This window comes from Mesoplodon densirostris, chromosome 18 (assembly GCF_025265405.1).
Source record: "Mesoplodon densirostris isolate mMesDen1 chromosome 18, mMesDen1 primary haplotype, whole genome shotgun sequence".
Classification (NCBI taxonomy): domain Eukaryota; kingdom Metazoa; phylum Chordata; class Mammalia; order Artiodactyla; family Ziphiidae; genus Mesoplodon; species Mesoplodon densirostris.
In genome coordinates, this window is record NC_082678.1 from 37,167,769 (window position 1) to 37,181,927 (window position 14,159).

Sequence of the window (14,159 nt, forward strand, 5' to 3'; positions counted from 1 at the left end):
GTGCTGCTGTGAACATTCTTGTATATATGCCCTGATGATATATACATTGGGGAGGAAATCCTATTACTCTTTCCTAAAAAATTGAGGTATAGTTGATTTACAATATTATATATGTTTCAGCATAGTGATTCACACTTCTTAAAGGTTATACTCCATTTATGGTTGTTATAAAATATTGGCCATATTCCCTGTGCTGTACGATATATGCTTGTAGATTATTTATTTTATACACGGTAGTTTGTACCTCTTAATCCCCCCACCCTTCTATCGGCCCCCCTCCACTGGTAAACACTGGTTTGTTCTCTGTATTTGTGAGTCTGTTTTGTTCTATTCACTAGTTTGTTTAATTTTTAGATCCCACATGTAAATCCTATCATAGAGTGTTTGTCTGTTGCTCTTAAATTGTTGCTACAGGTGCCGCTCCAGACGTGCACCACCTCCTGTACTCCCTCTGCTCCTAGTGGTGGAGGGAAATAGAATACTGTGCCACATGCTATAGGAATGTAGTTCTCATTTCATGATATTCGTCATGGAAGACACTGTGTGATCTTTAGTCCCTCTTTAGTATTTGGATAATTTTAGGTCACATACAAAGTATAGGTGTCTATAGAAAACTGAGGCTGGAGCACCTAAACTCTTGCTCTTGGAATGATATGGTATTAATTAGTGAAATCACTTCCTTTGGCTAAACCGGTGCTCAGAATTGAGTTCCTGCACCATAAACTGAGGAGTATGAGTGTCACCTTCAGAGTATCAGCCGCCCCCACTCTTGAGTCAGTTTTACCGATTTTGTTTTTCATCTCCATTCCCATCACTTTCCTGGAAGTAGCCAATCTGGTGTTTTTAAAACGCCCTTCCAATCTACCTTTTATTTGTTACATGGAAATAGGTGTAGCCTTGAAGCATGCAGAGTGTTTTTCTATAGGTGTCTTTAATTAAAATGATACTGTACATAAGTATTGATACATAAATAAAAGGCTAGAAGGATGGAGCAGCAGATAGATTAGAAAGAAAAAAAAAAAACCCTCCCCAGACTTCTGAAAGCCAAGAAGCACAATTTACTTTCTCTCTCATACCATGAGACATAATAAAAATGTATTGTTGATGGGACCAATTTGGTGGTTTCTTTAGAGTCTCACTGGATAGACCTCAACTTTTGCTTTTCTAATCTAGTTAGTTATTTCCTATGTATTTGTGGGTTTTAAAAGTTAGCATATTCTCTGTACTGTGTGCTCTCCTTTCTAACTAGCGTGGAAAGAAGAGACCCCCTGGCTGCCTTGGCCCGGGAATACGGTGGCTCCAAGCGCAACGCTCTCCTGAGGTGGTGCCAGAAGAAGACGGAGGGCTACGCGGTAAGGGGCGGTGGCAGCCAGCGTCCAGCGGCTCGGGCGGGCGGGCGGGGTCCCGTGTCCTGCGTGTGTACTGGCCTGGCTGGGCCACTGTGCCTGTCACTGTCGGCTTCTGTTCTCACAGGTGGGGTTGCCAGGGAGGGAGATGTCTGTGCAGCCCCAAGGACCCCGTTGGAGAGGCGGGTGGGACTGAAGGCCCGTCTGTACTCCCAGCAGACGTGACCTCAACGCAGGCCTGTGTCTCTTACGGGAGGGGGCCTTTTTCTTTGCTCAGAGGAGGTATAAACCCCCAAGCAGAGCGCCCAACAGGCTGCTCAGCCCGAGCAGACAGCTTTCGCTAAATCATCTTCCCAAAGAGGGAGCCGTTTCGTAATTCACGTAAAGTCCCCACGTGGTGGACCTTCAACTTCTTCTGTTCCTTTAGGAGTTGCTTGAATTTAGTTGAAGAGTTTCGGTTTACTGGGACAGTTTTTGTTTTCCGTGAAGTTTAAACAAGGAAGTTATACCTGATATAAGTTTAAGTTTTTTTATTATGAAATTTCATATACAAAGACAAAAGTGTGTCAAGCGTGAATCATAGTTTCATGAATTATGGTCAAGTGAAAACCCACAGAGTCGCATCCAGAAACGGCACTGCCGTCCCTCAAACCCTTTGTGTGATTTTCCTGTCATAGCCCCTCACGACTCCTACAGGTACCTTTGTCCTCAATTCGGTTCCTGATGGCTTTCTCCAAAAGTGTGTGTCCCTAAATGCCACGTCCGTTTTGCCCACATTTGAACTTTATATAAATGGAAGTAAAAATTGTGGTATTTCCATCTGTCTTTTTAAGTTAAGTTATTGAGATTTATCCATGTTGCTGCCTGTAACTGTAAGTCTGTTCATTTTCTTCACCCATCAGTAACCTATTGTATGGTCCCACCATTATTCACTTATCCCTCCTGCTGTTGATGGGCAGGTGAGTTACTTCCAGTTTGGGGCTGTCATAAATCCTGTTGGTATGTTCTTGTACTCCTCTTGGAACACACACATGCTCATTCTTTCTGGATCTGTACCTAGAAATGGAACGGCTGGGCCACAGGATGTGAGTGTGTTCAAGTGTGGTAGATCGTGCCAGCCAGATTTCCGAAGCAGTTGTACGGTTTACCTCCCACCAATGATTTATGAAATTTCTGTTTTCTCTACCTTCTCCCCAGCACTTGCTGTTGTCAGTCTTTTTGCTCCTGGTCATTTGGACACATGTGATGTGGGGTCTCACTGTGGCTGTGACTTGGCGTTTCCCTGCTGGAGGGTGAGGTTGAGCTCCTTTTCATGTGCTCACTGGACATCTGTCTGGGCTATCTGTCTTGGGACACCTGCTCAGGCCTTTTGCCCATTTTTAGAAGCAGATTGTCTTTCTTTCCTTATTGCTTCCAGGAGTTCTTTATACTTTCTGCATATAAGTCCTTTGTCAAATAGACAAATATCCTCTCCCAGGGTGGTTGCATTTTCACTCTTTTGTTGAACAAAGTTCTTCATTTCAGTTAAGTATAATTTATCAGTCTCTGATGATTAGTGCATTTTGTTTCTGTTTAAGAAACCTTTGACTATTCCACGGTCATGAAAACGTCTTCTTACGTTTTCTTCTGGAAGTTGGATTGTTTTACCTTCCCGTTAAAGAGACGCTCTCTTTAAAATGGCCAACTTCTCCACTCTCCCTATTCAGACCCAGCCTCCCGTGCCTTTACCCCATTTTTCTAAAAATTCTGAAGCCACCAGCGCCATGACTCTCCTCCAACCTCCAGCTTTTAAGGGTGGCAAGAAAACAAGGCCTTGGCCGAGAGCCAGCCCAGACGGCAAGGCAGCAGCTGGGATATCTTTGTAACAGCAGCAGTCAAGCATCTCAAAATCAGACTCTGCCCAAGAAGAGAAGTGTCCCGTATATGTGACATTACCTTCTTTTCATTTTGCATTAAAAAAGGAAAAGAAAAGATCAGGGTAATGACCAATAATAGAGGCTCCCAAGGTACAAAGGAGTCAGGGAGGAGAGCTGGTTACAGGAGGTTTCAGGGTGAAGGAAGTAGGCCTGGTAACAGAAAAGTGAAAATGGGAAGGAGTAATCAACCAGGCACGAGGTCCAACCATGGCCGAGCCCGTGGTCGAAGGGACTGTCATTTCCCCGATTTACAGAAGTGGGCTGAGGGACGTGCTAGAACAGGTACGAAAAGACAATTAAAATTTTCAGAAGGAATCAGCCCTTGAACGTGGAATGTCATTATAATTTGGTCTCAGGGAGAGATTAGACGAGACATTTCCAGTCGTGGGAGTGAGAATGACATTTCCTGCTGTAGTGCTTTGTTTTGCTTTGTTTTTGTGAACATTTTGAACTGGTTTTCAAAGCATCTCACGTTGGATGAAACCCAAACTCATTTTGCCTGCAGAGTATCTTCCATTCATTGTTAAATCTCTGTAAACTTGGAGAGAAATACAAATCATATGTGTCTGATTTATTTACTCTTCACAATATATTCTCTGTCTAGACCTGTTTGTTTAAGACAGGCCTTTAAAGCTTGTTCTCTCCGACTAGGGAAGCCAAAAGTAAATTGTAGAAAACTCAGACAGTTTAAAACCCATCTTTTTAAAAACCGGTAGCCATGTAATTTTGAGTGAAAATGATTTCTTTTTACCCCACCAAAGTGTAGTGTGATGGGTTAGATCAGAACTCTCCTTCTGGGACTTCCTGGTGGCGCAGTGGTTAAGAATCCGCCTGCCAATGCAGGGGACACGGGTTCGAGCCCTGGTCTGGGAACTTGTGGTAGTTTTAGTAGTTTGCCCGTGTGCCACAACTACCGAGCCTGCGCTCTAGAGCCCGCGTGCCACAACTGCTGAAGCCCGCGTGCCACAACTACTGAAGCTCACGTGCCTAGAGCCGGTGCTCTGCAACAAGAGAAACCACCGCAACGAAGAGTAGCCCCTGCTTGCCATAACTAGAGAAAGCCCGCGCGCAACACTGAAGACCCAAAGCAGCCAAAAAAAAAAAGGAACTCTCCTTATGTTAATTCAATGAATTTGTATTGAGGTGCCAGTTTGGAGTCATGTAATATTTAAGTGCTGGAAATGGAACAGGCAAAATCTCTGCTCCCGAGGAACTTACATTCTCATGGGGAACGACAGTTAATTAAAATTTAAAAGTAAAATATGTACTGTATCAGCCAGTGGAATGTGCTAGGGAGAAAAATAAAGCCAGGAAGGAGGACTGGGAATGTCGGTCGTGCGGATGCAATTTTAACACAAAGGTCAGAGAGGTGATATTTGGGTGATAGCTCAGCTCACCTGGACAAGGTGAGGACTCATATTTTCATCAGTGTTTATCTCACACCAAGTACTAGGCTCGGAGGTCATGGCCTTAGTGATGCATCAATTGGAGCTGAAGTAGTGTGAGGTGGGTGGCTGCTTCATTTGGTGGCAGCGAAGGTTAGAACGGCCAGCCAGACCCTCGGCTGGGCCCCCAGCCCAGCTTTCTGGTGTCTTGGGGTTGCCCCAGGATGGAGGTTGGGCAGTAGAGCCTGAGCAGACCTGCACTGTGGGGTGGGGCCCGCACTGAGCCAGAAATGGCTCTCATTAAAAGGAGACCCTTCCAGATGGTCTGCTCAACTCAGATGTCCTTGGATCCTTTTGGGAAAAAGTCAGACTTCCGAGGAAGGCCCTGCAGACTGCCCTCAGTCTTGGGCTTGGCGCTGGTTATGCCTTTAGCTGTATCCCACCTGACCCACAGAACCCCTGCTACTCCCTTTCTTCATCTGCTTTTAGTTCCCTCTTCGGGGTTACGACAGAGAGATTTCCATCTCTAAAGAACCAGGAAGCGTTCTACAGGGGCAGAAAACCAAGGTGGTGGTGGGTGGGGTGAGCAGAATTCTAAGAATGATGCCCAGTGACCCTCGCCCTGTGGAGTTTCCCACTGTACATGTGACAAAAGGGAGATTACCTGGGTGGACCTAACACATGGACCCGTAGAAGCCGAGAGTTTTCTCTGAAGCATAAGGACCCGTACCGTCGGTGGGTGTGAAGGTGGAGGGGACGCGTGGAGAGGAGCTGACAGCCAGCGAGGAGACCAGGACTTTCCAGCATGGAGGACTTGCAGCGCCGAGGTCCTGCCAACACCCAGGAAACGCCATGGGGGCACCCAGCAGTTCGGAAGTGGACCGGCTGGTGCTGCAGGGTCCTTTGTCCTTTCTCTCCCTGTCCTGATGCCCTCGGACCTCAGCTAGGCTAAGGATGCTCGGCTTGCTTGGCCTCCTGCCGCCCTTAGCTGAGGGGTCTTGACCTGTAACGATGAATGCGTGGAATTCAGCCCCGAATCACGGCAAGGTCCTGGGACCTCCCAGGAAGCAGGACAAGGCGCAGCCACCCTGCCCTCTGCAGGTGGCACATTGGCTATGTTCCCAGGGCCCTGCCATGCCCTGGACTGTGGCCGACACTGGCAATTCCATCAAGGTCATATGGCAAATTTAAGAGGGTGAGTTCTGGCAACACCCTGAGTCAACTGGGAAGTGGATTCTGTCCCAGAGCCTTCAGGGCAGAGCCCGGCCGGGCTGACACCTTGACATCTGAAGCAAAGAACCCAGCGGAGCTTGCCAGGACTTCTGACCCACTAAACACGAGCTAACAATAAATGGGTATCGTTTAAGCGGCTGCAGCAACAGAATGCTGTTAGAGTGGAGTTACTGGGATCTGGACGTAACAGAGAGAACCCCAGATTCTTCCCTCGGGTCAATTATTTACTTTTCCTACGTGATCAACCAGGGACGGACTTTTCTTCTTCAGGCCATTGGTGTACCATTCATTGAATGGTCAGCTCATGTTCAAAAGGCCCAAACTCCCCATGACTTTCAGGGAAGGATTTTTAAAGACAAAGAGAGGGAGAGGGTTGCAGGGTGTGTAATCAGCTCGAGCACATCCTTCTGATCGGCTGGAGGTGAGGTAACAGGGTGGTGTTTCAAGTATCTTAATCATCAACCTTCTGGTTCCAGCCAGTCTGGGGTGTGCATGCTGTGGTCAGCTGTAGTCACCATCCGCCACCTGGGCGGGGGTCTTAGTTCCTGCAGAACAACTCAGAGATATGCGTCAGATGGTTCTGTGTATCCCCTGGGAGGAACCTGGACTCTCTTTTAATGCTGAACTATTGTTTCTTGACCACTTTTCCTTTCTCTCCACATTCCTTCCTTACCTAATTAGTAACTGCTTAAATCCGCTCTTTGGAGCTCAGGAAAAGCCTAGGAGACTAAAGCCTTTTTTCTACAAAAAAGAGACAGGGGACACGGGGGCTTTTGTACCTGGGAAGGCCCCACAGGATCCTGCTCTGTTTCAGTCCCCCCTTTTCTTTGATATACTCCTCCATCCTGAGGGGAAAGGGGCAGGACATGGAAGGGAATAAACTTTTTAGGTAGAGAGGTTTATCATAAACTCCGCAGGGGAATTTGATTTTAGGGGTATCCAGTTTCAGAGGGAGTGAGTGGGTACAGGGTTTCTTTTGTAGGTGATGAAAATGTTCTGGAATTACATAGTGGTGGTAGTTGTACAACCATGTGAGAACACTCAAAAGCTACCGAATTGTACATTTTATAAGGGTAAACTTTATGGTATGTGAATTATATCTCAGTAAAGCTATTATTTACTTTTAGGAAAGGTAGTTAGAAGAGCTTCTGTAGAGAGATCAAGGAGATGGCAGGTGAGATGTAGGTGGGGGCAGGGTAGGAAACCAGTAGTTAAATTATAAATCTTATCAAACTATAACTTTAAAAAACGTAGGCATGTATTACTTCGTCTATTAAAAAATAATTGAGGGACTTCCTGGTGGTGCAGTGGTTAAGAATCTGCCTGCCAATGCAGGGGACATGGGTTCGAGCCCTGGTCCGGGAAGATCCCACATGCCGCGGAGCAACTAAGCCCATGCGCCACAACTACTGAGCCCGTGCTCTAGAGCCCGCGAGCCACAACTACTGAGCCCACGCGCCACAACTACTGAAGCCCGTGCGCCTAGAGCCCGCGCTCTACAGCAAGAGAAGCCACCTCAATGAGAAGGCCGCTCACCACAATGAAGAGTAGCCCCCGCTCGCCGCAACTAGAGAAAGCCGTCATGCAGCAACGAAGACCCAACACAGCCAAAGATAAATAAATAAAATAAAAATTTTTTAAAAAATCGAAAAGTAGGCTTCCCTGGTGGCGCAGTGGTTGAGAGTCCGCCTGCCGATGCAGGGGACACGGGTTCGTGCCCCAGTCCGGGAAGATCCCACATGCCGCGGAGCGGCTGGGCCCGTGAGCCATGACTGTTGAGCCTGCGCATCCGGAGCCTGTGCTCTGCAGCGGGAGAGGCCACAACAGTGAGAGGCCCACATACCACATACCACAAACCACAAAAAAAAAAAAAAAAAAAAATCGAAAAGTAAAATGGAGATATGCAAGGTGTTGGTCCTCTAGTTTTTATTTGGGAGGTGGGATTCACACGTGTTCACTTTATTTGTTTGTTTTTTTGTGTGGTACGCGAGCCTCTCACTGTTGTGGCCTCTCCCATTGCGGAGCACAGGCTCCGGACGCGCAGGCTTAACGGCCATGGCTCACGGGCCCAGCCGCTCCGTGGCATGTGGGATTTTCCCGGACCGGGGCACAAACCCTTATCCCCTGCATCGGCAGGCAGACTCTCAACCACTGCGCCACCAGGGAAGCCCCACGTGTTCACTTTAATATCATGATTCATAATCCAAATATATTCTTTGTATCTATCGTTGTGTTATGACATACAGTTTGGGGGTGAAGTCTGAGGGAAAAGGCCATAAAAGTGTGTTACAGTCAATAATTAAACCAGATCCTTTCTGCCAAAAACTTTAAAATGGAAGAGCAGAACACCTAAGGAATTACAGTACAAAGAATGGGCTTGAAAATCAAACATAAACCTAAAAGATTGATCGCACATTTTTCAGAAAAATGGGCTTCTCCAAGTGGTATATCTAAAATGTCCTTAACCCTGAATGGCACATACTATAACTCAAAAGTTTCTCATTTTGGCCTGGCTCATCTTATTTTTTCACATTTTATATCATCAAAGCTTTTGCCGTTTGAAATAGCATAGGTCTGATCCTGTTACACTAAGTAACATTTAAGTCTTGACTCAGATCAGTGTTCAGCCAACCATGGCCCGGGGGCCAAATGTGGCCCATCACGTGTTTTTCATGAATAAAGTTTTATTGGCACACGGTCACATCCATTCATTTACATGTTGCCTATGGCTGCTTCTGTACTACAAGAGTAGAGTTGGGTAGTTGCAAAAGAGCCCTTCCCGGGAAAAGTTGGCTGACCCCTCCCTTAGATGAAGGTGTACACAAGTATCCCCCATCATTCAAATCATATTTGGCTTTTGCATTTCAGATAGCAAGAAGCCAGTGTTCAGATGTCCAGAGATGTCAAGAGACTTACTTGAAAATGTATCTGAATCTGTTCAGTTTCTGATTCTGTATTGCACGAGTTGAGCTAGCAAGGAGATAGCCGTGCTGTCACGAAGACCCAGACATCTTTGAGCCTGTTTTTAACCTCTCAGCTAGCAGCTAGGCATTCTTCTGTTAGAGAAAAAAGCAGTCTTTGTGTTGTCCAAAACAAACCTTATTTTGCATCTGGAAAGAACACCCACGTCGTCGTTTTCGTTGCCGGCACTGTGTTTTTCTGTCTCTGCTTCCCAGACAAGCACCAGCAAGCACCTAACCAATGGCGAGCAGCCTGTGCTCCATCAGGCCATTTGGGGCTCTGTTGGTTGTTTTCTTTTTTGAGACAGGTCTCTTGAGAGCTGCGAGCACGATTCAGAGAATGTAAAATGCTTTGATTTATTTATCGTCATTAAAGTGGCTCTTTTCCTGCATTATAAAGATAGATTCCCAATAGTAAACCAGTGTCCTTATTGGCCTGTACTCTGTGGAGGCCCCTTTTCACCTGCTGTCTCTGCTTCTGCAGCTGTTCATGAAACACGGTGATTTGTGAAGACATTTTTCTTCTACATTTAAAAAAATTTAACTATAATTGATTTACAATATTGTGTTAGTTTCAGGTGTACAGCTTCAGATTCTTTGCCATTATAGGTTATTACAAGATATTGAATATAGTTCATGTGCTTGCCATACAGTAAATCCTCATTGTTTATCTATTTTATACATAGTAGTATGCATCTATTAATCCCATACTCCTAATTTATCACCCCCCCCTTCGGTAGCCATAAATTTGTTTTCTTTGTGAGTCTGTTTCTGTTTTGTAAATAAGTTCATTTGTATCATTTTTTTAGATTCCATGTATAAGTGATATCATATGATACTTGTCTTTCTCTGTCTGACTTCACTTAGTATGATAATCTCTAGGTCCATCTGTGTTGCTGCAAGTGGCATAATTTCCTTCTTTTTATGGCTGAGTAACATTCCATTGTATTTATGTACCATGTCTTCTTTATCCATTCATCTGTTGATGGACACTTAGGTTGCTTCCATGTCTTGGATATTGTGAATAGTGTTGCTGTGAACATTGGGGTGCATGTGTCTTTTCTAATTAAGAGTTTTTGTCTTTTCTGGATATATGCTCAGGAGTGGGATTGCTGGATCATGTGATAACTCTATTTTTAGTTTTCTGAGGAACCTCCATACTGTTCTCCATAGTGGCTGCACCAATTTATGTTCCTACCAACAGTGCAAGAGGGTTCCCTTTTCCCACACCCTCTCCAGCATTTATTGTTTGTAGGTTTTTTGATGATGGTCATTGTGACCGGTGTGAGATGATACCTCATTGTGGTTGTTGCTGTTTTTTTTTTTTTTTTTTTTTTTTTTGCGGTACGCGGGCCTCTCACTGTTGTGGCCTCTCCCATTGCGGAGCACAGGCTCCGGACGCGCAGGCTCAGCGGCCATGGCTCACGGGCCCAGCCGCTCCACGACATGTGGGATCTTCCCGGACCAGGGCACGAACCTGTGTCCCCTGCATCGGCAGGTGGACTCTCAACCACTGTGCCACCAGGGAAGCCCCTCTTTTTTTTTTTTTTTTTTATAAATTTATTTCTTTATTTTTGGCTGCATTGGGTCTTTGTTGGCGGTGCGCAGTCTTCTCATCATGGTGGCTTCTCTTGTTGCAGAGCACGGGCTCTAGGTGCACGGGCTTCAGTAGTTGTGACACACAGGCTCAGTAGTTGTGGCTCGCGGGCTCTGGAGTGCAGGCTCAGTAGTTGTGGTGCACGGGCTTAGCTGCTCTGCGGCATGTGGGATCTTCCTGGACTAGGGCTCGAACCCGTGTCCCCTGCCTTGTCAGGTGGATTCTTTTTTTTTTTTTTTTTTGCAGTACGCGGGCCTCTCACGGTTGTGGCCTCTCCCTTTGCAGAGCACAGGCTCTGGACGCACAGGCCCAGCGGCCATGGCTCACGGGCCCAGCCGCTCCACAGCATGTGGGATCTTCCCGGACCGGGGCACGAACCAGTGTCCCCTGCATCGGCAGGCGGACTCTCAACCACTGCGAGTCAGGTGGATTCTTAACTGCTGCTCCACCAGGGAAGTCCCTGGGTATTTTTCTTTAAATCAAGGTTTCTCAGCTTTCACCCTGCTGATACTTTGGGCCAGATCATTCTTCCTTGTGGAGACTGCCCTATGCCTTGTAGGATTACAGCAGCATCCCTGGCCTCTACCCACTAGATGCCATGGCATTCTCCTAGTGGTGACAACCAAAAATGTCTCCAGACATTGGCAGATGTCCCCAGCCAGGAGAGGGAGGGGACAAGATTGCCCCTGGTTGAGAACCACTGCTTTAAATATGCAAATGTGTGAATAAAAACTTAACTTTACAAAAATGAGATCGTATATTGATCTGTGGTGAACGTTTCAGTTGATGTATTGTGGTCATCTCTCTGTTGGTGCATTTAGAGCTACTTTATTATATTTCATACCTGTATAGGTTTTCATGGTGTGCGTCACCATACTTAATCTGGTCTCCTATTAATGAACCGTTAGGTTGCTTGTTTGTTACTTTACATTTGAATTTCTCAGGGTTCTCTGCTACAGACCACTGAATCCACTCCAGGTGTTTTTAGCAGGAAGGGGTTTGTTTAGTAAGGGTATACTTAGCTCACAGAATTGTTGGGAGTATTAAAGACACATACTCCAGGCGGAAATTTCTAGAAACACTGGGTTGGCCAAAAAGTTCGTTCGGGTGTTTCGTAACAGTTTACTAAACTTTTTGGCCAACCCAATAACTCCCAAATTGCACATGTCAGAACTGACCTGCCAGGGGAGCTGCATCCGTGATTACTGGAGCTGTGGGCTCCAGAATCACACCGCCTCTGCTATGGGGTGGACGCCGCAGCCTTGCCTCTTTCCCCGTGTGACTCAGCTCCGAATCCGTCTCCTGCAAGCACCTCTGATTGACAGAACCCAAATCACATGCTGAACCCAGGCTGCATGTGTGTCTTGGAGATGTACTTTTCAACTTTGGAGGTCCTTGAAAGGGGTTAGAGGGCCGTTGATTAAAGCAATCCATAATATCTGCCCTACCACCACCCCTAGAAATGCTGCCAAGGGAACAGCAGCAAAAGTGGGGAGTTAGGAAATCCAAGACTCCATCCCTCTACAAAAGCAAGAAATAAGGGGGCAAAACTGTCAAGACCAACCTTTTCAGAACTCTGAAATCTAATCAAAAACTTACAGCAAGCGGGGGGGAATACGTAATAGGTGAAGGGGGAAAATTACCCGCAGAATTCCAGGCAGAGAGCTTCCCCTGCTAGTGTCCCCCGCACCCCCAGCTCAGTGATAACTGTGAAGATGGAGGCCACTGTTCCTTGGGCAGCTCGCTAGTACCAGAGGGCGCCAAACAGACCTTGCTCTCTGAGGACTGTGGTTGTGCGTTTTGACCTGTTGATGGTTCCTTAAAGATAGGGTGGCTTCCCGGGTACAAGTGTTTGAAGGCAGAGGTATTCTGCCTCCCACGTCGAGGGGTGGATGGGTGGTTGAAGCAGAGGCAGACCGAGCAGCCCGACAGGAGAGCCTGGGTGGGGAGGTGTGTGGGGACGGGGCTGTGAAAAGTCCCTGTGTATCCCGAGAATCTAGAAGCTCAGGAAGGACCTGAAAAGGCCTGAGCTCTGACCTCTGGCCGACCTTCAGGCTCCGCACAGGGAGGAGGGGAAGGCTGAGCTCTAAGTGGCTGCAGGCCAGTCCTCTCAGAGCCGCCCTGCAGAGACTGGGGAGGTCTCCCGGCGTTTGAGGGAATCTCTGTCCAGTCACTAGCTGGTCACCGATCTAACAGAGCCAAGACTGCAGTGACTCGCTCGGAAAAGAATACAGACCCTACAAAACTAGTTCAGAGAAGTCCCTACACAAACAGGCACCACCGCAAATGGTAACAACAAACCCTGCGGGGGGAGAGACTCTGACTTCCCGAGTTGCCACACGGTCATGCTCTAAATGCCAGTTTGCAGCAGAAAGTTACAGGTACGAAGAAAACCAAGACAATTTGGCACCATGCACAAGGGGAAAAAATACAGGCACCGCCCCTGAGGAGGCCCAGACACTCCACTTACTGACAAAGACCTTAAACCAACTGCCTTCAGTACACTCAGCTCAAGGAGGCCCTGGCCAAAAAACGAAAGGAAATCAAGGAAGGGATTCATGAACAAAATGGGAAAATCAGCAGAGATAGGGAGTATAAAAAGGGACCAAACAAATCCTGCAGCTGTGAAGGATTAGAACTGAAATGAAAAATTTGAAAAGTGTTGGCAAAGTTGTGAAGAGATTGTACCCCTCACACCGCTGGTGGGAATGTAAAATGGTGCAGCCTCTGTGTATTTAGGAATTTACCTTCCCATTGCTAAATAGCACACTTATACTGCTGTTTCTTGTTTCCTATTTTAGATGTTGTGTCTTGACCTCCTCCTGTGAAAGATGAGGGTTTATCTTTTTCACCACCACCCATACTTCCTGTCTTCCCATTCTCCCCAGTGTGGTTGTGCGTATTTGGAGTTTACGTTAAAATGATATAAATGTTATCTGTGGATAAGCCATGTAATAGTATACATTACATTTTCTTTTCTGTATAATATCTTGTTTTACTTGTATTTTCAATCATCTTTGTGTTTCTTTGTTTACTTTAGTTTTCTATATAATTATCACTAATTCAATCCAAACCCTCATGGAATATCTCCTTATATCATACGTGTGAGGGATTCCACCAGTTTCCCCCTGAGGAATCTCTCCTGAGCTTTCTGACCTCCTCTATCCTGGCTTGTCCTCTGTGCCTGGTGCCCAGCCATCAAACCGTTTCACTGTTGTATTTCTTTTCTTTTCTTTTCTTTTTTTTTCCTGCTTTAGTCGTCTTTGTTCAGCACAGTACTGAAAGTCCCAGCCAGAGCAATTAGGCAAGATAAATAAATTAAAAGGCATTCAAATTGAAAAGGAACAAACAAAACTATTCACAAATTACATGATCTTATACATAGAAAACCCCAAAGAATCTACAAGTTGCAGGGTACAAGATGAACACACAAAAATCAGCTGTAGTTGTATATATTCACAATCAACAATCTGAAGATGAAATTAAGAAAACAGGCCTTTTCTGGCAGAAATGGAAAAGCTGATCCTAAAAGTCATATGGAATTGCAAGGAGTCCTGAAAACCCAAAATAGTGTTGAAAAAGAACAAAATAGTGATGACTTTTGTGTGATGGTTACACAAAATAATGAATGTACTTAATGCACCTGAACTGTATACTTTAAAATGGTAACACTAAATTTTATGTAATTTCTTCCACTATAAAAAATTCATTATGACATCTAT

General features: G+C 45.9%; 1 protein-coding gene across 1 annotated transcript in view; it reads left to right on the plus strand.

Moving 5' to 3' along the window:
- The window catches only part of SPECC1 (sperm antigen with calponin homology and coiled-coil domains 1), a 136,922-nt gene that overhangs the window by 83,460 nt on the left and 39,303 nt on the right, over positions 1 to 14,159 (plus strand). Inside the window, exon 10 of the mRNA XM_060082820.1 lies at positions 1,250 to 1,352. Coding sequence (XP_059938803.1) covers positions 1,250 to 1,352 — 103 coding nt within the window. The remainder of the gene's footprint in view (positions 1 to 1,249; positions 1,353 to 14,159) is intronic.